Below are 23,390 nucleotides of genomic sequence, written 5' to 3' on the forward strand. Positions count from 1 at the left end.
TTTTAGAATATCTTGATGTTGGATTTGCTGGTGAAAAGCCTAGAATATAAATAACTGGTGCTCCATAATAAGCCACATTGAGATAAAGGTAAAAAACAGCTGCGAATATGCAGGGCGATCAACCCAACGTGAGCAGGTCATGGGAACCAGCGGTGCCCTAGTATGTGACCACTGGTGTATGGGTTGTAACCAGGGACCTTTATATCTTCACATCTTTTTGGACATTGTGTGTGTGTGTGTGTGTGTGTGTGTGTGTGTGTGTGTGTGTGTGTGTGTGTCAGCTGCTATATGATCAGGGCAGTGAATGAAATTTATTATTTTTTTTTGGAGTTGGACTGCTGACTGTGCATTATCTGTATTGTATGAGGGGAAACATCTCTATATGGGTATGTGAAGACCATGCAGCCCGGCCTCCTTGGATGATGTTTCAGCCTGTGATTGGCTGCAGCGGTCACAGGAGATGAAACATCATCCCAGGAGGCTGGCCTAGATGAAGGAGCACAGAATTCTGGGTACTTTTTTTTTGCGAGTTGCGATCTTTGCCGCAGAATCGCAGCTTTTCCTCCGCAAAAAATCGCAACGTCTATTTGTTGCAGGTTTTTACCTCCATTGAATTCAATGGGGACAACCTGTAACAAAAAAGCAGTGATTAAGCAAATACAATTAACATTGTGGTAAAAAACCGCACATGTCCATTTCTGAGCGGTTCTTCCCGCTTATTTATGCAGCGTGTGGAGGTTCATCCACTTTGATACATCGGCTTTCGATACAATAGCAGCAGAGTGCGGGCTCAGACTCTTGAGTCCGTACACCGATACATTTCCGCAAAAAGCCGAACAGACCCGAAGTGGTAAGCGTTCCACCTGCTTTGTTCTAGCGATTGTGGGTCAGAGCACTGAGACCCCCACCATTAATCTAAACTTCTGACGGGTCACTGACACGTCAGAAGTTTGTCAAACATTTAGCTTCACTTTAAAATGCAAGTCCATTTTCGAACAGTTACAATTTTCCAGAGCAAAAGTTGTGGTTTATTTTCATAATATACTTATAGGGATTCTCTTTCTGGCTGCCAACACCCACCGCTAGGGGGAGCTCACTACAAAATGAAATTATACGGCATCCATTTAAATAAGTCTGTATTCAGTTAGCGCCCCTTGTGGTGGCTGCAGGAAATCATCCCTCTGATTCTTTCCTCTAAAAGGCATTTAATGATTTTTACAAAAAGTGGCTACAATACAGCCGGATTGTAAGGACATTGTTACATAATTGAGGAACAGTTTGATTTATTTTAGGGGAATTGTTACTTTTTGGATATTGAACTACGAGACAAAATCACAAGTGGCAAATAAGTTTTACTGTAGAAATGTATGAAAACGGCACAGAAATGTGGGATTTGTATGGCAAATGGGATTTTTCAGGTTCTAAAAGTTTTCTGGTAACGGCTGCAGATGAGAAATCAGTAAAAATAAAAATGCAGTACTTGCCTACTGAACCCCACGATCCAGCGTTGATGATCTGGCCCGGTGATGTTTACATGCAGTAGCATGTGACTGCTACAACCAGTCAGAGGCCTCCGCAGTGCCAATGCCAGAAATATAACACATGACCATGTAATCAATCAGCGGACGTGCCGCCAGAGAGTCAGCGCGGGATTGCTGGGGGAAAGGATAGGTCAGCACCGCTTCATATCTCGTTTGCTGCCATTACCAGAACCCGGTGACCCCTTTAATTGGAATTTAGGGCAGAAAATGAGTTTCTTTCAGGGAGTTGGTTTGTAGATTTAGGCTGGTGATCTGATTCGGCGATGAAATGCTCTCCATCATAAGTGCTGCTTTTGCTGAACGTGGAGCAGAAAAGTCCAAGTATTAAAGAGTTTAAGTCAGTCAATTGATCTCTTACAACACAGCGATGCGGCCGGCGGCGTCACATTCTGTATAACTTGAGTGGGAAGTTCTCGGTGATGAGATGATCGTCGTGAAGAACCACCACAATGTTTACTTCAAACTCTGCAGAGGACATAAGACATTAATCCCGATCATCAGTGCGGATCTAGGAGAGTAATAAAACATCAGACCTACCTATTTTGAAGTTGGTAGTCTCCAGCGTTGGGCAGGTGAACAATCTGGGAAATACCATGTAGATGGGAATGGGAAGACCTCGGCACACGTCTCCCTCCGCGATCTGAATGTTCTGTATTTCTGTGGCGTCTCTGGCGTAACCTTCCGCACAACCTTCAAACAAGCAAAACATTTCCACTTTTTAACGCCGAGTCCAACATTGTGTTCTAATAATATCTTACTAGATCTATAAAGCAGCTGAAGAATTAACTTCCCTGTAAAGACCAGAGGGAGATTAAAAAAAAAAAGCGTGGCCGAGGGGCACGTGTCTTCATTCAGTGTCACACAGGCAGCCGTGACAAACTTATGAAGTCTGGATTTCAGCTTCAATTTCTGCTAATTTCTAACACTGTGGATTTTGGGAAATCTGCTGCACATTACAGGAGCAGTTCGGTTGAGATTTGAGGAGAAAAAAAAAAAAAAAGTTGATTCATAAATTGCCCTGCGGTGCATTTGTTTTATTTATTTTTTTAAATCTGTAGAATGTCAATTAATGCTGTGGATTCGCTGCTCTTATGTTGCAGGTTTTTCCCCATTGAATTCAATGGGGAGGTAAAACCCGTGTTGCGACTTTTGCAGTGGAAAGTGCAATTTCACCGCAAGAGTCACAAATGGAAAAAAACACGAACTTTTTTTTGAGTTAAAATGAATAAAAGAGCTTAGGCGGGATTCACACAAACGGGTCGTTCCCGAGCCCGAGTGCCGGCCGGTAAAATCGGCCATTCTGCCCGGCCGGTTTGCATAAAGTTTTGCATCCGGGCCGGGCAGATCCGGACAGTGACATCAGCGGCAACTCCTGAAGGGGAACCCTTTCATCACTCGGAACACATTCCGGTGATGGCCGTGTAATACCCGGCCCCATAGACTTCTATGGGGGCCGGGTACCCAGGCGAAGATAGAACATGTCCTATTTTTTGACGGCCGGATTTCCCGGCCGTCAAAAAATCGGTCGTGTGAATAGCCCCATTAGGGGTCTATTATTCCTAATGCAGCCGGGTGCTGGCCGATTTATGAACGGCCGGCACCCGGCCGGGAAACCCTGCCGTGTGAATGAGGCCTTATACTTACCCCAGCTATAGTCACGGTGATGCATCCTCTTGGGAGGATGTATCACCACGTGACTGCTGTAGCGGTCACATGGACTACAGCGTCATCCCAGGACGTGTACGTCCAGGGTAAGTATAGCCGTTTTTTTTTTTAAAATTCCTGCAAAATATCAGCTGACATGCCGCAGCTTCCAGGGCGGATATGCGGTGTACTATTATGCTGCGTATCCGCCCAGTGTTTTCATACCCTAGATGTGTCGGCCCGCGGATGGCCGCCACCACCACCAAGCTGCATTTGCCTAAAAAGTGGCGAGAAAAAAGTCCCAAAAGTTGACATTTTTGCATCTTTTGGCGGTTTGCGTAAATTTTACACCAGAAAACGGCGTAGGAACTTGATCTTTTCCCTAGAGAATTAAATGATAAAATTCTGGCTGCCTTCACACACTAGAGAAAGTGTACTGCATACTGTTATCCCATTCCACTCAATGATAAAACCGTATGCAGCAAGCTCCCCCTAGTGGTAGCTGCAGGCAAAAAATGTTTCATTCCACTATGTAGGTAGATGTAAGTTTGGGTCACTTGAATCCCTGGGAGTTGCAGCTATAATAGAAGCGCTAAAATGTTGTCTTACAATAATAAGTTACTTAGCCAGTGGCGCTCCAGCTGTTGCAACACTACAAGTCCCAGCATTGCCTGTTTCGTTACCCCAGATTTGAGGTCTCCCCTGACCTAGCAGTGATGTGCAGGGATCGGTCTTTGGCTGTTAACTCACCACATGTCTCAACCCGGACCAGCTGCAGCTCAATACTTTTGATGGCAACATCGGACGTTTCGACCAGGAGTTCCCCTGTCAGGGGCTGAGTGATGACGCAGTTAGTGGAGTCCAGGTGTCCCCTGATGAGAAATCTAGGCAGGGAGGCTCTCTGCAAGACAAATATAGATCACTCATTTACTGAAGAAATGAACACCGGAGTATTAAGATGCCCACACGTCAGATGAGTCGGCCGGACCAACTTCACCCTGATGGTAGATGCCGGTAAGATCAGGCGCGGTGGATTTCAACATGTCTGATCCGGTGTTCCCCATAGAAGATCAGCCATTTCCAGAGGTGTCTGGCAGCAGTTTATTTCCCTCCCCATTGCATACACATGCCCCTTGTACCAGCATATAACCCTTCGCTGCCAGGACAATTTTCAAACACATAAAACCTAAATGATAGAAGGGTCACATCGCTAGTTAGCGGTAGGGTAAAGAAATAGGAACGTATGCCATGCCTGTATGCTAATCCGGTTTCTGTGTCAGTCTAGAGCGCCAGCTGGGAAGGGAGTGGATGGAGCTCAGAAAACCTAATCTGTGCAATAAAAGTGTTCTTCTTACCTTGATGTGTTCCCACTCCTTTAGGCCTCATGCACACGACCGTTAGGCTGGGTTCAAACTACCTATTTTCAGGCGTAAACGAGGCGTATTATGCCTCGTTTTACGTCTGAAAATAAGGCTACACTACGTTGGCAAACATCTGCCCATTCATTTGAATGGGTTTGCAGACGTACTGTGCAGACGACCTGTCATTTACGCGCCGTCGTTTGACAGCTGTCAAACGACGACGCGTAAAAATACAGCCTCGGCAAAGAAGTGCAGGACACTTCTATGTGCGGGACACCTCTACGCACTATGTGCGGGACACCTCTACGCATTATGTGCGGGACACCTCTACGCATTATGTGCGGGACACCTCTACGCATTATGTGCGGGACACCTCTACGCATTATGTGCGGGACACCTCTACGCATTATGTGCGGGACACCTCTACGCATTATGTGCGGGACACCTCTACGCATTATGTGCGGGACACCTCTACGCATTATGTGCGGGACACCTCTACGCATTATATGCAGGGCACTTCTTTCAGACGTAATTTGAGCCGTTCTTCATTGAACTCGAAGCACAGCTCAAAATTTACGGCTGTCAGAGAAGCCTCGCAAAATGAGAGGAGGAGCATTTACGGCTGAAACGAGGCAGCTGTTTTCTCCTGAAAACAGTCTGTCATTTCAGATGTAAAAGCCTCTCATCGTGTGCACATACCCTTAGGGTATGTTCACACGGCAGATTTTTGGCCCGTAAACGGACGAAAAATCAGAAGCAGAATGCCTCCAAACATCTGCCCATTGATCGAGTTTTTTGCATGTCCCTTCTTGAGCCGGTTTTCATTGACTATAGAGAAACGGCCGTAAAAAAACGCTGCGAAAGACACGAGTTGCTTAAAAAACGGCTGAAAATCAGGAGCAGTTTTCCCTTGAAAACAGCTCTGGTTTTTGATAAGTGTGTGAACATAGCCTTACTGTCTGCAAATACAGATCTGTAGCCATCCGCATATACGGCACGCGGTCTGCAAAGATGGTCTGTAATGCATCCGTAGTTAATTAATATTTGGAGATCCGTTTTTTGTTTTTTTTTGCGGATCTTGAGTAATCACCTGCCATCGAATAGCAACACTTACATAATTAGACAGCTACACATCCGTAATTATGGAAGCGCCCAAAAAAAATAACACACACACACACACACACACACAGAGTTTCTATGAGGCAAAAGTATTTCCTCCCGCCCAACGTTTTCCATGTTTCCATTAGTAAATAGCCGCTATTACCCTGAAAAAGAAAAACAATCAGAATGCCAACTAAGAGAAGGATGAGCGGTTGGCAGATGTCTCCGATGCCACCTAAAGGGGTGCAAACCAATATGGCTGAAATATGCCGGTCCATTTAATGTGCGCCTTTAGCTGTAAGTGCAAATACACTATATAGCCAAAAGTATTGAGACACCTCCACATTACAGCTACAGGAGCTTTTATGGCATCTCATTCTAAACCCATAGACATTAATATGAAGTTAGTCCAATTGCCGTAAAACAGCGTCCACTCTCCTGGGAAGAATTACTACAAGATTTTGGAGTCTGAGAATTTTTGCCCATTCATCTAGAAGAACATTTGTGAGGCCAGACACTGATGTTGGGGGAGGGGGCCTGGCTCATAATCTCCATTCCAAGTCATCACCAAGGTGTTGGATGGGGTTGAGGTCAGGACTCTCTGCGGCCATTCCAGTTCTTCCAACCCAAACTCCCCCAACCCACCATGTCTTTATGGACCTTGTGCACTGGGGCGCAGTCAAGCTAGAACGGAAAAGACCAAACCCCAAACTGTTCCCACAAAGTTGGAAGCTACAATTGTCCAAAATGTCTTGTGTGCTGAAACATTAGGGGTATGTTCACACGACCTATTTTCAGGCGTTTTACGCCTCGAATTACGCCTGAAAAGACGGCTACAAACATCTGCCCATTGCTTGCAATGGGTTTTACGGTGTTCTGTTCCCACGAGGTGTAATTTTACGCGTCGCTGTCAAAATACGGCACGTAAAATTACACCCGCGTCAAAGTGCATGTCACTTCTTGGGACATTTTTGGAGCCGTTTTTCATTGACTCCATTGAAAAACAGCTCCAATAACATCCGTAAAATACGCCGCGAAAAACGTGAGCACTTGCAAAAACATCTGAAATTCAGGACCAGTTTTCACCTGAAAACAGCTCCGTAATTTCAGACGTATTTTGCGTTTGAACATACTCTAAGATTTCACTTCACTGGAACTAAGGGGCCGACCCCTGATGAACAATCCCATAGCATTATCCTCTTCCATCAAACTTCACAGCTGGCACAATGCAGTCAGGCAGGTAACGTTCTCCTGGCATTCACCAAACCCAGACTTATCCATCAGACCGCCAGATAGAGAAGCGTCACTCCACAGAACACGTTGCCACTACTCCAGAGTCCAGTGGCGGCAGCTTTACACCACTCCAGCCGACGCTTGGCATTGTGCTTTGTGATGTGAGGCTGGCATGTCGCTGCTCGGCCATGAAGATTCCGAGCACAGTTTTTGTGCAGATGTTAATACCAGAGGAGGTCTGTACTCTGCGGTTATTGAGTCAGCAGAGAGTTGGTGACTTTTCTGCACTTTGCTCCTCAGCACTCGCCCCCCCCGCTCTGTAACTTTACGTGGTCTGCACTTCGTGGCTGAGTTGCTGCGGTTTCTTCCACTTTACAATAATATCACTCACGGGTGATGGTGGAATATCTAAGAGGGAAGAAATTTCAGAAACCGACTTTTTACAACGGTGGCGTCCTATTATAGGACCGCGCTGCAATTCAGTGATCTCTTTACAAGGACAAGTGTCTGTAAAGAGGACTGCATGGCGAGTGCTGGATGTTATACACGTGTGGTAATGGGACTGAAGGAGACGCCTGAATACAATGCAAGTAGTCTCCCAATACTTTTGTCCATACAGGATATACTGAACACTATTCTGTATTATTTCCTAGTACAAAGCATCTTGAGCTTCTTAAATCTTAGTTGATCATACAGTGCCCGGGCACCTGTCGTGGCAGCAGCAGCTGCTGCTTTATTACGTTCTGTACAACTTGTTCTAAATCGCAGGAAACTTCTACATTAGAAATGTGTCAAGTCTCCTAAGTGTTCAGCTCTTCTGCCTCTTACAATCACTGGGCAGGGCTGTCCTGTACCACGCGGCCGGCTCGGGGCGCACCTTATATTACGTCCTGTGCCAGGTTATAACTAACCGTGACTGTCATGGTCTGCCCCATGTATTGGATAGAGAGGCCGCACTGCAGTTGGGTGATGGGCAGCAAGGCATGTATAACATGAGACTGGACACAAGACCCTCGTGTCCAAGCAGAGTGCAAGTAACGGCATGTCTAGGTTTATCCTGCACTATTATATTCTGATGGATTTGTTCACGTCTCATCTCACCTGTCTCATCACCTGTCCCATATCCGATGCCAGGAATCACTGCTGCAGTTTTACAATACCCAGGTTTCCCCACATTAACAATTGTTCGAGGATCGGGAATTCCGTTTATTTTAATATGTCAATTGCAAATTTTTGTCGTACATAAAATATTTGGACTCTGCATTCCTTCCACTGGCCAGAAGATGGCAGCCTTCACCACTGGTTTCCTATGATGATTTCTAATGCTGGATACATACAGACACTCCCAGCATGCAAAGTGGATATTAATTTAGTGTTAGGTTCACACAAGGCAAATTTGTGGCAGAAAATTCTGCATTTAAAAAAAAAGTTCTATATGTAAACGTGGTTGTATCTGCAGGTCCCACTCAGATACATGAGACAGAAGTAGAAATTTCTGCAACTAATCTTCTGTGTGTGAACACTCTCTTAGGGGTATGTTCCCACGTTACTGTAAATGCCGTGGATTATCCACACAGAACTCCATTGCAGAAATTCCGCAGCATTTACGCTCCATGTGAACCCGGCCTTAGAAAATCAGGTGCAGATTTTTTGGTGTCAGCTGTTTTTTTTTTTTCTGGGGGGGGGGTTTAAAAAAAATACAGTCTTAATCCTTAGGAGGTTCTCTTTAAAAGGGGAATTCCACACGTGTGAGATGTCAACGCAACCCGCCCTCAATTGTAATCATTTAAATCCTGCAGAGTTGGCGATTCAGGGTATGTTCACACGCACTGTTTTCAGACATAATTCGGGTGTTTTACGCCTTACATTACCCCTGAAAAAACGCCCCTAATACGCCTACAAACATCTGCCCATTGCTTTCCATGGGTTTTACGATGTTGTTCCCACGAGACTTAATTTTACGCATCGCTGTCAAAATACGGCGCGTAAAAAGATGCCCGCGAAAGAGTGCATGTCACTTCTTGGGACGTTTTTGGAGCAGTTTTTCATAGACTCTATAGAAAAACAGCTCCAATAACGTACGTAAAGAACGGCGCGGAAACCACGAGTTGGTACAAAAACGTCTGAACATCAGGAGCTGTTTTTTTGGTCGCGGTGTGTGAACATACCCTAAAAGTGTTGGAGGGGCTCTCATGCACTAAATTCTGATCTCCATGACTGGTCATTTCTAGTAGATCAGCCCTTTAAAAACGTAGCCGATGAGTTGATTCAGGGTATGTTCACACGCAGCAGATTGTGTTCCTTTCATCTGAATGAAGCTTCCAGAAATCCATGCACCTGAGAACCTCATTCAGATGAATGGCACCGATTTTGTAGAAATTTCTGCAACAAATCAGCCGCATGTGAATACACTGAGGGTATGTTCACACGCAAACTCAAAAACGTCTGAAAATACGGAGCTGTATTCAAGGGAAAACCGCTAATGATTTTGAGACGATTTTTTAAGCCACTTGCGATTTTCGCGCCATTTTTTTACGACCGTTTTTGGAGCTTTTTTTGATAGAGTCAATGAAAAACAGCTCCAAAAACGTCCCAAGAAGCGACAGTTTTTTTTTTTTTTTTTTGTTTTTTTTTACACATAAACGCCGCGAAAAACGCTCCATCGGAACAGAACACAGTTTTCCCATTGAAATCAATGGGCAGATGTTTGGAGGCGTTTGGTTTCCGATTTTTCGGCCAGAAAAACGGCCGAAAATAGGCCGTGTGAACATACCCTTACCGTGACCCAGGACTAAAGCGTAAAAAGTGACAACCACTTCGAGCACACAATGGAGCTCATAGGTGCTGCCGCTCTACTTTTAAGTACATGGTGCATTCTTATGTACAATCTGCATGCCAAAAAAAAAACGCATTGCAAAAGCGGTCAATCACGTGGTTTAGTCATGCGTCATGTGAAAGTGCAACCCTCGGAGCATCAGCATGAATCCAATTTATTTTAACATTGGTGTAAATGTGCGACAGCCATAAGGAAGCGTAAGAGAAAAAGGTTCCTTGTAAGTTCATGCGTGTCATAACATCTCCCCCCATGTAGAAGGTGTGTAGGTTTAGACCCATCTGCGCTAAAAAGAACCCTACTTGCCTATGACCTCTTCTACCTTAGCTCCATAGCTGCTGCTACCTGGACTTTACTACCGATCATTTAGTCATGCAGTCACCCAGGCTTCATAGAACTGCATAGTCTCTGCGCTCTCCCACTGTTTATAGGAGGGTTTTGATTTGTGTGGAATCCCAACCTTTCCACCTTTGCTGGTACTATTGTCTATTGCCACAAGACGTTATATATTCCTATTAGAGGGGCAGCAGCAGCTCGGACGTCACACAGTATCTGCGCAGATCCTCGGTGTATAGATCAGTGGTGAGCGGTCACACTTACTTCTTTTACATTCTGTAAGGTTTCTGGTGTTATTGTGAAGTCCACCGGGCTGGGGGTCTGTTTTCCCTTCTGCAGCTGAAATACAGCAAATAAGTGGAGAATAAATAAATACGTATAAACTCTGACCCATCTATGTATTATAGGTCAACCATTATACAGAGAAAAGTCCTAACATCTCACGGCTGAGGGTTTGCTACAATTGTATCCAGTCTACACAATCTTCTGTGAGATAAACACATCAGCAGCACAAATCTCTCTCCTGTCTTGATTGTTTGTTACAATGTATCAGTGCAGGTAAAACGTATCAACCTGGATTTGAACTCTTAAAAAGGATTACCTAGACTGGATAGAGCGTATGGAAAATAAGCACCAATTCAGACCAAAAAGTAGAAAACGTAAATATTTTTCCATGTCAATTGACAGAAAAAGGCAGAACAATTGGCAAATCTGTGCTAAAAAATTTTCCCCACCCATTTGAAGGACAGAGCCCTGGAAATGTCCTGGTTAGAATTCCGTCTTAGTCTTCCCTGTTAGATCCAGGGCTTTTGCGGATCGAGACAACATACGTGGGGGAGGGGGGGGGTCGGCATCTGACAACACCTGTGCGACGTTTCGGGGGACCGCCCCCTTTTTCAAGCATACCTGTCGGACGTTCAGTGCTCATCTAAATAGCAAAGTTCGGTGTGGCATCTGTATATGGTGCGTGGCTGCGTGATTTTCGCGCAGCCGCCATCATTAGGACACTGTTTTTGGGTTTAAAAACATAAAAGCACGAGCTACTTTTCTGTGTTCATTCATATATTTTTTACTACTGTAGCGCGAGTCACGCGCGGCACCCGGAAGTGCTTCTGTGTGCCGAGTGCAATTTGCAAGCACCCATTGACTTCAATGGGTGCGTGCTGCACGAAATACGGGCAAATATAGGACGTGGCGAGTTTTACGCAGCGCACATACGCTGCGTGAAGATCACGACCTGTCAGAACGGCCCCATTGACTTACATAAGTCTGTGCGACGCTCGTGATTTCCCCGCGCGTAGCACGGACGTAATACACGGTCATCTGAATAAGGCCTAAAGAAAAGATTTTTTTTTCCTGCGTTAGAAATTATGAAAAAAAAAATCTTCCAAATAATCCATTGCGAAACTCCGTGCTTGTTTTTAATTACATATAGATTTCTAAACAGTCGCTCTTCTGTAATAAGTTGATTAGTTACCTCAGTCGATCGCTATTTAGATGAGCACTGAACGGCCCACAAGTAAGCTTGAAAAAGGGGACGGTCCCCCGAAACGTCGCACAGGTGTTGTCAGACGCCGACCCCCCCACATGTGTGGTCTCTATCGGCGAAAGCCCTGGATCTAACTGGGAAGACTAAGGCTATGTTCACACGGGGTATTTTTCCGAGTTTTTTGACGCGGAAACCGCGTCGCAAAACTCGGCAAAAACGGCCCGAGAACGCCTCCTATTGATTTCAATGGGAGGTGTCGGCGTCTTTTTCCCGCGAGAAGTAAAACTGCCTCGCGGGAAAAAGAAGCGACATGCCCTATCTTCAGGCGCTTCCGCCTCCGACCTCCCATTGACTTCAATGGGAGGCAGAGAAAGCGTATTTCGCGCTGTTTTATGCCCGCGGCGCTCAATGGCCGCGGGCGAAAACCGGCGCGAAAATCGCCGCGAAAATCGGCGTGCAGGGAGAGGAAAATCTGCCTCAAAGTTCCAAACGGAATTTTGAGGCAGATATTCCTCCCCCAAAATACTCCGTGTGCACATAGCCTAAGGCTATGTTCACACGTCAGTATTTGGAAGCCAAAACCAGGCGTGGGTCCAAAACACGGAGGAGGAATCTTTCCATTATAGGTTCTCTGTTTATGTTCTACTCTTGGTTTTGGCTTCCAGATACTGAAGCGAAACACCGACCAGAGACTGAATTCTATCCAGGACACTTCCAAGACTCAAACCTTCGAATGGGTGAAAAAAAAAAAAATACGCTGTATCTGGGGGACTGAAAGCCCCTCTTATTGCACTCACAGCCACAGGTTAGTCCACTCAAGGTCAGAAACCTCAAACTTCTACCTAGACTGAATACAATTGTAGCAAACTCTGCTGTGAGAAGTCTCATCTGTAAAAGTTCTCAGCCTCTGAATAGAAGTATGAATGTTTTCATTCACTGATAGTAAGCAGAGATCCTGACCATTGTCAGGAATGAAAACAGGTGGAGAACTCTTCACCATAAGGGCATGTTCACACGGTTAAGACAATACGGAGCTGAACAAGCGAAAACAGCCCCCGATTTTTAGTTGTTTTTTTATGGCCGTTTTTGGAGCGGTTTTTCTCTTGAGTCAATGAAAAACGGCTCAAGAAGTGACATGCACTTTATACGCGCCGTTTTTTGAAAATGAGGCGTAAAAAAAAAACGCCCCGTCGGAACAGAACGCCGTATTTCTAATTGAAATCAATGGGCAGATGTTTGTAGGCGTTCTGCTTCCGATTTTTCAGGTCTGTTCGCACAGTTTTTTGCAGGCAGAAATCAGCTCCGTTTTTTTTAAGTGGTTTTAAAACACACGTGTTTGAGGCCTTTTTTTTTTAGCTATTTCTCCAACGGACAGAGGGAATCACCGCGAGCGTTCTTTTGCCAATAACGTGTCAAAAAACGCGTTTATTTCCGTCTCCCATTGATTTCAATGGGGTTTTTGAGGCGGAAAACGCCTCAAGATAGGGCATGTCGCTTTTTCCCTGCGAGCGTTTTTTTTTTTTGCTCGCGGGAAGAAAACGCCTCCACCTCCCATTGAAATCAATAGGAGACAATTTGGGCCGGTTTTTGCTGCGGTTTACGTGGCAAAAAACTCAGTGTGAACAGGGCCTTAATATAATATGCCGGGAGAGGTTTTGAACACTGTCCATTTCTAAGCATGCCGTAACACGTATCCCCCCCCCCCCCCAGATTATCTGCTAAAAAAAAAAAAGGGCCATCCTAGCAATACAAGTATAGTAGCGAACCGGCTGATAACAGGGAACAATAGCTAGAATTCAAGTAAGTGATCGCAGCCGGGCTGTAGGTTTGCTGTCCCTTTTAAGTCCTCAAAAGACTCGGATCCATTGTCAAGACCGGAACGATCGCACTATTTTTGTATTTTTGGAAGGTTTTGCGTATTTAATGGTCACGCTGCAGTTTAAAAGTTATTTTCCGACGGAATAGCGGAGTCGACTGCGCTATTGATTCCGTCGGAAAACCGGAAACCTGCCGGAATGGTGACGAACGGAAACCATTAGCGATCTTTCCGTCACCATTGATATCAATGGTGACTGAAACGGAAGCGGTGGTTTCACTTTCCGTTGCGGGGTTCACCCGACGGAAACCTCAGACGGAAAGCGAACGGTGATGTGAACAGGCCCTTAGAAGTAGGAAAGGAAACAAGTGACATTCTAAACCGGAACCAGATCTCTTGAATATATAGAAGTTTGAAGCCCAATGTCCGATGCAGTGTTACTATAGCAACCGTGCGTGGCTACCAATCACCATCTACATACATAAAATTCAAGTCAATTTGGATGTAGAGTATTAGAATATATATATATTTATTACACACATGCATACAAGTATTTGGTGATTTACATCCACACATGGTCACCATGAAAGGAAAAAAAGATACAAATAAATCAGGAGGCATGAGGTCATCAGAATCTCTCAGTAGTGCAGCCTCAGTTTTTGGGCCTGTAACTTCAAGCAATCATATCCCAGCATAGGAAGAAGATATTAAATAACAGTTTTCGCTTTTTTTTCCTCTGCAAATCCTTTTTTTAATGAAGATTTATCACCCAAAACTTAAAATTTGCCACATCAGAATTAGGAGTGATAACCGGAGACTGGTAATTGGCATTTCCACATTAATTTGTATTGGACGGACCATCTGCGTCTTTCTGTATTCACTATTACACAAAAGGTGTAAGCCCCGTATGTCAGCCACTAGGTGGCATCACAGCAGAGAAAGTCTGTACAATAATTATATGACAAGTAGGGTGGGGACCCGTCACCTGGGACCTTCAATGATCCATAAATGAGCCAGCTATGGAGAGTTACTGGAATACAACAAAAAACAAAAACTCAGAGATATAAAGGGGTATTCCCATCTCTGACATTTATGGCATATCCAGAGAATCGCAACTGCCATGGGGATGCCTTTCAATGTCCTGTACTCCGGGTTCTCTGCACTGAACGCTGCCTGCCCGTCCTCCGAGTGACGGCTCTAGAAGCCAAATCCAGAGACCGCTAGAGCTGTCACTCAGAGCAGAGAATGGAACATGAGACCAAGGTGCCGAGGACATCAAGACCTTCGGTACATACGATTACACTGCACTCCAACCTGTTAAGTGTCAGCTGTCCTGACCATTTTTTTTGTTCTTTTAGTCCAACTAGGGAACTTGTCTATGCAAATCGCTTGTTCGCTCAAATATTACACTGGAATACTCTGGCGAGGCGCCGATGGGGTGACAGAGGGAGCCCCTTCCCACAGTCGAGCCACTTGGATACCATGGTCGCTACGGACCGCGGCATCTGAGGGGTTAAACAATTGGGATGGGAGTCACCGATATTGGCCACTGCAGCGAATGGTCAGCTGTACTACACAGCTGACGCACGCTGCGGATGGCACAGTCACCGCTCCTGTGCCCGCGCCCTCCCAAAGCACCAGAGCTGTAAATGCACGGCACAGGTCGCCTAGTGGTGAAGTGTATTTTTGGAAGTGGCCATGTTAGAAACTAGAAGGGACGACCTGGAGACATGGATTGCGCAGCCCCTGCAGCCGCTCCGAAGACTTACGTGTGAATGAATGATGAACTCACAGTTCTTGGTCAAGTCTTTTGCCAGCAGAGATCTCTTCATATCACAGCGGAGGGTATACTGTGCGCAGAAATATAAAAACATGAAATACCATCAATACCCAACACAAAATAACTAATACAATTATTCAAAAATAACAAAACACTTTCTCCTCCAGCCAAACATGTATTCTAATAAAAGTTTATCAGTACAGGGAAAAAAAAACATATCAGCCTTGAGTCCAGAGGAGAAAACGATTGTCTATACTGAATACAACTGTAGCAGATGCTCAGCTGTGAGAAGTATTAGAGGAGTTTTCTGCCTCTAAATGTAAACAAAATGGTTTACATTCACTGACAGCAAGCAGAGATTTTTACAACAGTGAACATTTTAACCAAACCCCCTAAAAGAAAAATCCTATATCTGGATTTAAACAGCAAAAACTAACAACGCAGACATCCTGCTGCGACTGCTGCGTCTCCTCTTTTGAGGCCGGTCCACAGAATAGATCGTGGAGGGGACGTCCCTGCACTCACCTGAATGTTCACAAACACCCCGTGGTAGGTCTCGTACAGAACCTTGTTACTCTTCATGACAAGTGGGAACTCAAAAGGGATTTCCGTCTTCCCGGTGGGGAGTTTCCCGGGTTTCACCATTTCCACCGTGTTGCTAATGATTTGGATCGGCTGCAATAAAATCGATCAGAAATGTTTTACTTCTCAATTACATTTCTGCAAAATATATATATATATATATAACATACAAGGGATTCCCAGGGTTTGCATTGTAGCCAGAGAGGGACAACCACGGTGTATAGGTCATATGGACATCAGAGCGGGGGGGGGGGTCCCCCTATTAGCCGGAGTGGAAAGCCAGAATACAGTCCTATTATCAGAATTCTTTCCTTTATGAGCAGGGAAAGCCACTCCAGCCAGCAGAGATCAGCGGCTTTCGTGCAGCCGGCATCTGCTCAACCTCTGCTGCGGGACCGGACGCTCAGCGGAGCAGGTTTGATTTTACCGGTCACTGCTCTACTCACAAAGGACTATACGTCACCGTCACGCGGCTGTGTGTCAGTTTTGCGTCCGTATTTGTAAGCTAAAAAGTAGGAGTGGAATTAAAACACGACTGAGATGTAAATCTTCCCATTATAGTTCATCTCAGTTTAGGTTTCAGTCATGGTTTTGCCTCATGAACACGGAGGCGTCTACACTTTAAAGACTTATTCCCATGGCAGAAAGTGATGACGGACCATACCAGCACGGTGGGAGAGGATGAAGGGCCCACAGAGTCGGTCTAGCGCTGTGCTCCTTTAGAGGGAGCCCCGCTGTAGCACAGCTCCACATCAGAGTGGTATACTGAACAGGTGGCTGGGGGCGCCGCTGCACTGGGAAAACTTTGAAGGATTCTCAGGATCTATGGGGGATCTAAGTGATGGTATATTCTAGCGATAGGTCATCACTATCTGTGATGGGAATAATCCTTTAAAAAGGTAAGGTCATTTCAGAAGCGGTCAATAGAGGGGCTCTGTGCCCTGTGAACCCCATCGATTGCTAGAACAAAGGGGCTGTGGCACTCCTCTGAGCGATCGGTACCTTTAAACTTTGGAGATCTTAGGATATCGGACGATCAGAATCTCCAATTCACTAAAATGATATATGTGCATTCCGGTCTCCACGCAGTGAATGGGAGATTTCAGATCAGACTCGGGAATCTACAGATTTCTAGGTCAGAAGGGCACAGAGGAGGGACAGAGAGCCCCTCCGATGACATCATCTGACACGTCTCGTAGTTTCTAAAAAATAAAATTGTTTTGTGTTGCCGCTCTCAGAGCCATAACTTGAATTTTTTTCATCGATTTAGCCGTGTCAGGGCTTATTTTTTGCGGGACGGGCTGTCGTTTTTAAAATCGGTACCATTTTTTGATCACTTATTACATTTTTTCATTTTTTTTCAAGCTAAGGTGACCAAAAAAAAAACCTGAGATTTTGGTATTTTTAATTTTTTAAAGGGTATTAACCGTGCGTGCTAAATAACGCTATATTGTGATAGTTCAAACTTTTACAGACGCAGCGATACCAATTTTGTTCACTTTTTGACATCTAAAGTGAGGAAAAATTGGAAAAGGTTGTTTTTTTTAACTTAATATTTTTTTTTTTCACTACTAAAAACCGTTAAACTTATTTTTCTTTTACACAATCGGGGACTTGAACCAGCGATCGTTGGATCGCTGGTGAAATACTAACGTATTCCAGTGTATAGTCATTTTTATAGGCTTCCGTTTACAGGGCTTAAAAGAGGTAGAGTGAAGGCAGACGTGGGGGCCTTCATTAGGCCCCTGGCAGCCATGACAACCATCGGGGCACCCCCCGATCTCATTGCGGGGGGGGGGGGGGGTGAGCGGTCGGAGGGATCGACCACAGCATTTGAGGGGTTAAACTGCCAGGAACAGTGCGATCGATGTTCCTGGCCGGTAGTCCCAATTGTCAGCTGTAAGACACAGCCGACACCAGCAGCATATTGAGCGCGCTCCAAACATCACCCCCGCACCAAGACGTAATGGCACGTCGAGGTGCGCAAAAGGGTTAAAATATAGTAATCGAAATTAAGAATTCCCCTATAGGATATAAAAAAAAGTTGTTAAAATTACAAAAAATAAAAAAATAGAATAAATTTGAAACAAAAAAAAGATATTTTATTGTTAAAAAAAAAAAATTTTATATACATATTTGGTATCGTCACGGTCGTAACAACCTGCACGTCAAATGTATAGCATCATTTATTATGATCAGTGTGTGCTGTAAAAAACAAAAAAAACTGCAATTCTGAGTATGAAATAAATAATGTAAATGTACCAAAAAATGGGCCCTACATAAAGTACGCCTTGTTCCGTAAAAAACAGTCTCACAGCTACAGCGGAAAAAAAACAATGAACGGTTATGACTGCCGGGATGCAAAGTCAAAAAATCATTCTGGTTCACAAACCCAGAATTGGCCCAGTCCTTAATGGGGGTTAAGAAGCAGAAAATATAAGAATTAAGAATCCAGCCAGAATGATTTCCTCACACGTCAGCTACACGGGAGGCGATCACATTGGTGAATTCTCGTCTCTATGATGCTGCTCGTTCGGGTCATCAGTCACGCGGTTTGGATTTGCGACCATAATACAGGCGCCAGGACCGGTACATATTACACTCACGTGACACCGGCCTCCCGGGAAGCCTGACATCATACAGCACCCGGTCCTGGATATAAATGGTTAGCGGCTTAGACCATGACATCAGATTTACAGTGACGACTGTCCAGCGCTGTAGGGGTTACATCGTTCTATAGGGTCCTTACATTCCGGAAATCCGTGGTGACCGGGGATGGCAGACTTCCCCGATGTGATATTCTGACGAGGCGTGCGGTCGGCTTACCTTCACTGAATTGTAGAAAGCCTCAAACACACCGACGCTCTTGGCACTGAGCTGCAAACTGACGGATCCCTCCATGGTCAGCGAGATCCCTTGGTGCTGAACTGCGTCTTTACTCACGACAACGACCACTCCGGATAACACCTCCTGCAGGGACATGAACGGGGACACGTTACATAATGAGGCCGACACGGGAGGTAGGACAACTACAAGGGTCTATCACGGACGCCGGTTGTAGCTGCCCGGTACGCTGTCAGAAGAATATCAAGATCTCTGCTTACTGATGACCCCGTCACGCCCCACAATCTGAGGCAGTGGTTATTATTGATCACAGGATCTGATCGGTGGGGGTCTGACCACTGCGACCCCACCGATCACGAGAACGGTCTTACCTTGCCATTCCCGTTAGCCCCACATGAATGGAGGAGTAGTGAACATGCTCGGCCACCACTCCATTCATTTCCGTGGGGCTGCGGAGCGCTATCCCGCCCCATAGAAATGAATGGAGCGGTGGCCGAGCATGCGTACTACCGCTCCATTCCCATAGGGCTCCCGGGAATAGCAAAGTAAGCCCGTTCTAGTGATCGGTGAGGGTCCCGGCGGTCGGACCCCCACTGATCAGTTATTTATCACCTATCCTGTGGATCGGTGATAGTCATTAGGGAAAACCGCTTTGAACCCATAAGGACCAGATACATTTTTTGGGTTTTGCCTCTGCCGTTCAGCAGCCAGAACGTCTTGATCTTTTCACTGACATTTATTTTTGTGAGCGTGAATATACAAAAATGTGATTTTTAGAATTATTTTTTTTTTATCCTGTTCACATTTCACGCTAAATAACCAGTTTAATTCATTCTTCAGGTTATTACAGTATTGTGGATACCGAATATGTGTAGTGGTTTGTTGTTTTTTTTGGGGGGGGGGGGGGGGTTATGCAGATTATGGACAATAAAATACATTTTATCCTAAAAAAATGACTTGTGGGCGGTTTGTTTTTTTTCTTACATTTTTTTTATCCCATGAAGGGTTAACCTTTTAGTAACTTTATTTTATACTTCTATTGTATTAGCATCCTCCAGTATGGTAATACATTACACTGTGTCACTACGACATTGCCTAGTGTGACCTAACAGGAGGCTAAGGGCATGACCACACATGGCGGAATTCCTCCGCAACTGTCCGCATCAATGCCGCACCTAATCCGGGTTGCGGATTACGGCTGCGGATCTGCACAAAATGTGCAGAAAATTGATGCGGACTGGCCGCTGCGGACTGCAGGAAAAGTGCTTCCCTTCTCCCTATCAGTGCAGGATAGAGAGAAGGGACAGCACTTTCCCTAGTGAAAGTAAAAGAAATTCATACTTACCGCCCGTTGTCTTTATGACGCGTCCCTCCTTCGGCATCCAGCCCGACCTCCCTGGATGACGCGCCAGTCCATGTGACCGCTGCAGCCTGTGCTTGGCCTGTGATTGGCTGCAGCCGTCACTTACACTGAAACGTCATCCTGGGAGGCCGGACTGGAGACAGAAACAGGGAGTTCTCGGTAAGTACGAACTTCATTTTTTTTTACAGATACATGTATATTGGGATCGGTAGTCACTGTCCCGGGTGCAGAAACAGTTACTGCCGATCGCTTAACTCTTTCAGCACCCTGGACAGTGACTATTTACTGACGTCTCCTAGCAACGCTCCCGTCATTACGGGAGCCCCATTGACTTCCTCAGTCTGGCTGTAGACCTAGAAATACATAGGTCCAGCCAGAATGAAGAAATGTCAAGTAAAAAAAGCAAGACGCATCCGCAGCACACATGACATGTGCATGACAGCTGCGGACTTCATTGCGGAACTTTGAATCTCCATTGAAGTCAATGGAGAAATTCCGCCATGAGTCCGCCACTGCTCCGCAACAGACAGAGCATGCTGCGGACACCAAATTCCGCTCCGCAGCCTATGCTCCGCAGCGGAATTGTACGCATCGTGTAAACGAACACTGCTAAATTAAAGTGAAAGTCAATGTAGAAACGGCTCCGCTGCGGATTAACGCTGCGGAGTGTCCGCAGCGGAATTTAAGTGCAATTCCGCCATGTGTGAACCCGCCCTTACAGAACAGACCGGGCTGACTGCACAGGGTTCCCCCAGTTTCCGAATGCGTCACCAGGTTTCCACGCTGCAGTCACGGACCGTGGCAATCAGAGGGTTAAACAACTAGGATCAGAGTTTCCTCCTTTCTTAGCGGTATTCAGGAGGCTGCTCTGACAAGGCTTAGAGACTGAGCGCTCACCGGAGCGCCCACGAGCCTTTTCTACAATGAGGACATCGCTGTAGACTCCAGACCTGCACCGCCTGCCGTCCTAAAGACAGTGGGGGGGTGGGGGGGGGGGTCAGAAACAGGATAAAAAGGTGTTGGCCTAGAATTTACAATCATCATCACTGAGCCACAGGACAGGTAATAAATGTCTGATTGCTGGGGTTCCCACACTGATTACTAGAACCGAGCCCCCCGATCCTCCTCACTGCACCCCCAGCAGTGAGGAGGAGCTGAGAACGAACATGCATCTATGGGACCTGTTTCGGGGGGTTATAAAAGTCTTTGGAGGTTTTCAGTCTGTGAATATAATGAATGATTTTTCATTCACTGACAGCAAGCAGAGATTGTGACAATGGTGAGGAATCGAAACAACAAATACGTCAGAAAATTGTAAGAGTAAAGCGGAAAGTTACAAATGTAACAATACTATTAACTTATATGGATTTCAGTGCTACAACATTAGAAAAAAAAAAAAAGTAAAACCATGTCTATATAGACGTTGCAAACTACAACTCCATGACATGCTGGGAGTTGTAGTTTTGCAGCAGCTGGAGAGTTACAGGTAGGAGAGCACTTGGCTCTTAGATCCTCTAGTAGAGTCTGGATTGGGGGGGGGGGTCCCTGCTCTTACCCCCTCCTTGTAGACTTTATTCGCCCTCTTGATCTTGATGTCCAGCACGGTCCCCATCTTCTCTCCTCCTCTACTGTGCCTCCTCAGGAAGAGGAAAGTCACATGACTAGCGGAACACATGACCAGCTGCTATCACGTGACTATTAGCTATGTTTTTTTTATTTTCATCAACGAACTTTATTGACAGCGCCGGAGACGCAAACATCCTGTAGCGCGCTCCACCTCTAAAAGTTGTCATGCCAACAGATGGGCGGTGACGTCACACTGGTGGCGCAGTTAAATTAGAAATGCGCGGGAGAAGCCGCGCACTACGCTGACTCATGATTACCACACGCTGGTAGCCGAGCACAGCCATTGGCTCTGAAATGTGCTATTATTGTTAACGTGTGATGACTAGAACATCATTATTCTACTGAGTGATCTCCACAAGTTCCCCTCCGTGCGTATTCGTGGCACATGCATAGTAAATAATACGCTGGCTGCTCATTGACGTAGTCAGCGGCTCTTGTGACGCAGGTTTATTATTCCCCAGACTTAACATTGAGGTAAACAAGAACGCCCTGCGTGTGAGGCACAGAGGAGGCTGAGGTATAGCCTCAGGTGTCGAGTTTACCTGTCAACTAACCCATCAACTAAATTCTATTGGTTGGTGAGATGTGAGCGGCGACTGTGATTGGCTCGTTGTCGTAGCGGTGGGCGTGATTAGCCAATCTCTTCCCGCCTTGTTGTACAGCGCGCTTTGGACAGATTAACTAGTTGGTTGCCGGAAAGAAGTGTATACATCGTTTCCATTTTTGCCCAGTAACTGGTGGATCTGCGCTGAGACATTTGCGTTATATACAAGTTTACAACAGGAATGAGGAAATTATGATTATTGTCAAGAAAAATGAGACGAGCATCTTGATTTAGAGTGTTTTTTTTCTCTAACAGGATCATTAGTCCTTGAGTCGTCCTTTTCTGTCAGATAACGATATTAGCAGTCCGTTTCTTCTATTTATGTATGGGAAATTAGCGACAATCAATATGGCTGCCATTGCTGATCTCCAGGGTGTCACCCAGCTTTCCTTAAATTGTGAAAAGCTCATTTTCCCAGTCCATCATTGTTTGCCAATAGTCCCGATTTTAACGGGACTGTCCAGCGAATCGGACGGCAAAAGTTTTGACTTCCTCCCAACCGTGGTGTCTTTATCTGCATTTTTTGGATTCTTTGCGGGCGTTCCTGGGTTGATGCTTAAAATGTCTTGCGAATGGGGATTTAAATGTTGGGCGGGACGTGTTTTGTTCTCATTTGCATTAAAAGGGGCGTTTCATGGCATTTTTGGGGCCGGGCTGAAAGAGTCGCCAGGTAATAACGGCCCGATCTCCTACCTAATCTAATAGGCGCTTTAATGTCGATAACTACTGGTTGTTTGTTTATTTGAAAAACTTTTATTTTTGACCATTAACTTTTTAAGATTTATGTAAATTTGTTCTAAATGCCCGACTGGGCTTTTTTTTAAACTTTTCACCAAGTGGGTGTTGTACAGAGGAGTGTATGACGCTGATCAATCAGTGACCAATCAGCGTCATACACTTCTCTTCATTCATGTCCGGCTTGATCCACAGAACAGCGTGATCTCGCGAGATCACGCTGTGACGTCACTTCATCCCGCGAGTCCTTCACCGCAGCGATGGAAGACTAAACAGACATCGCCTCCAGCCGCTGCAGATTCGGATTAAACGTCCTGGCGTGGCTGGAGGCGATGTCTGTTCACTCTTCCGTTGCTCCGGTGAAGGACTCGCGGGAGGAAGTGACGTCACAGCGTATTTTACAGCTGACACCCTGCTGTAAAGGCGGGGACCGAAGTTCGCTTCAATCCCCGCCGTTAACCACTTAAATGCAGCAGTCAAAAACAATCGCTGCATTTAAGGT

General features: G+C 45.6%; 1 protein-coding gene across 1 annotated transcript; it reads right to left on the bottom strand.

Moving 5' to 3' along the window:
- Positions 1 to 1,332: 1,332 nt before the first annotated feature.
- VPS26C (VPS26 endosomal protein sorting factor C) lies at positions 1,333 to 22,061 on the bottom strand. Its single transcript, XM_075854604.1, has 8 exons — positions 21,479 to 22,061; positions 18,543 to 18,686; positions 15,660 to 15,809; positions 15,124 to 15,204; positions 10,314 to 10,388; positions 3,936 to 4,086; positions 2,079 to 2,231; positions 1,333 to 2,006 (listed from the first exon to the last, which is right to left on the bottom strand). The coding sequence occupies exons 1-8, from the start codon at positions 21,596 to 21,598 to the stop codon at positions 1,924 to 1,926; spliced, it is 957 nt and encodes a 318-aa protein (XP_075710719.1). The 5' UTR covers positions 21,599 to 22,061; the 3' UTR covers positions 1,333 to 1,923.
- Between the last annotated feature and the right edge of the window lie 1,329 nt (positions 22,062 to 23,390).

This window comes from Rhinoderma darwinii, chromosome 2 (assembly GCF_050947455.1).
Source record: "Rhinoderma darwinii isolate aRhiDar2 chromosome 2, aRhiDar2.hap1, whole genome shotgun sequence".
In the NCBI taxonomy this organism is placed as follows: domain Eukaryota; kingdom Metazoa; phylum Chordata; class Amphibia; order Anura; family Rhinodermatidae; genus Rhinoderma; species Rhinoderma darwinii.

Bases quoted from the DNA above. Each gene is read 5' to 3' on its own strand.
- VPS26C (XM_075854604.1), bottom strand. From the start codon at position 21,598: ATGTGTTCCGCTAGTCATGTGACTTTCCTCTTCCTGAGGAGGCACAGT. The intron at 10,389-15,123 runs GTAAGTCTTCGG...GCTGTATTTCAG, and splicing joins AGTTCATCATTCATTCACAC to CTGCAGAAGGGAAAACAGAC. The intron at 2,007-2,078 runs GTAGGTCTGATG...TGTCCTCTGCAG, and splicing joins GACTACCAACTTCAAAATAG to AGTTTGAAGTAAACATTGTG.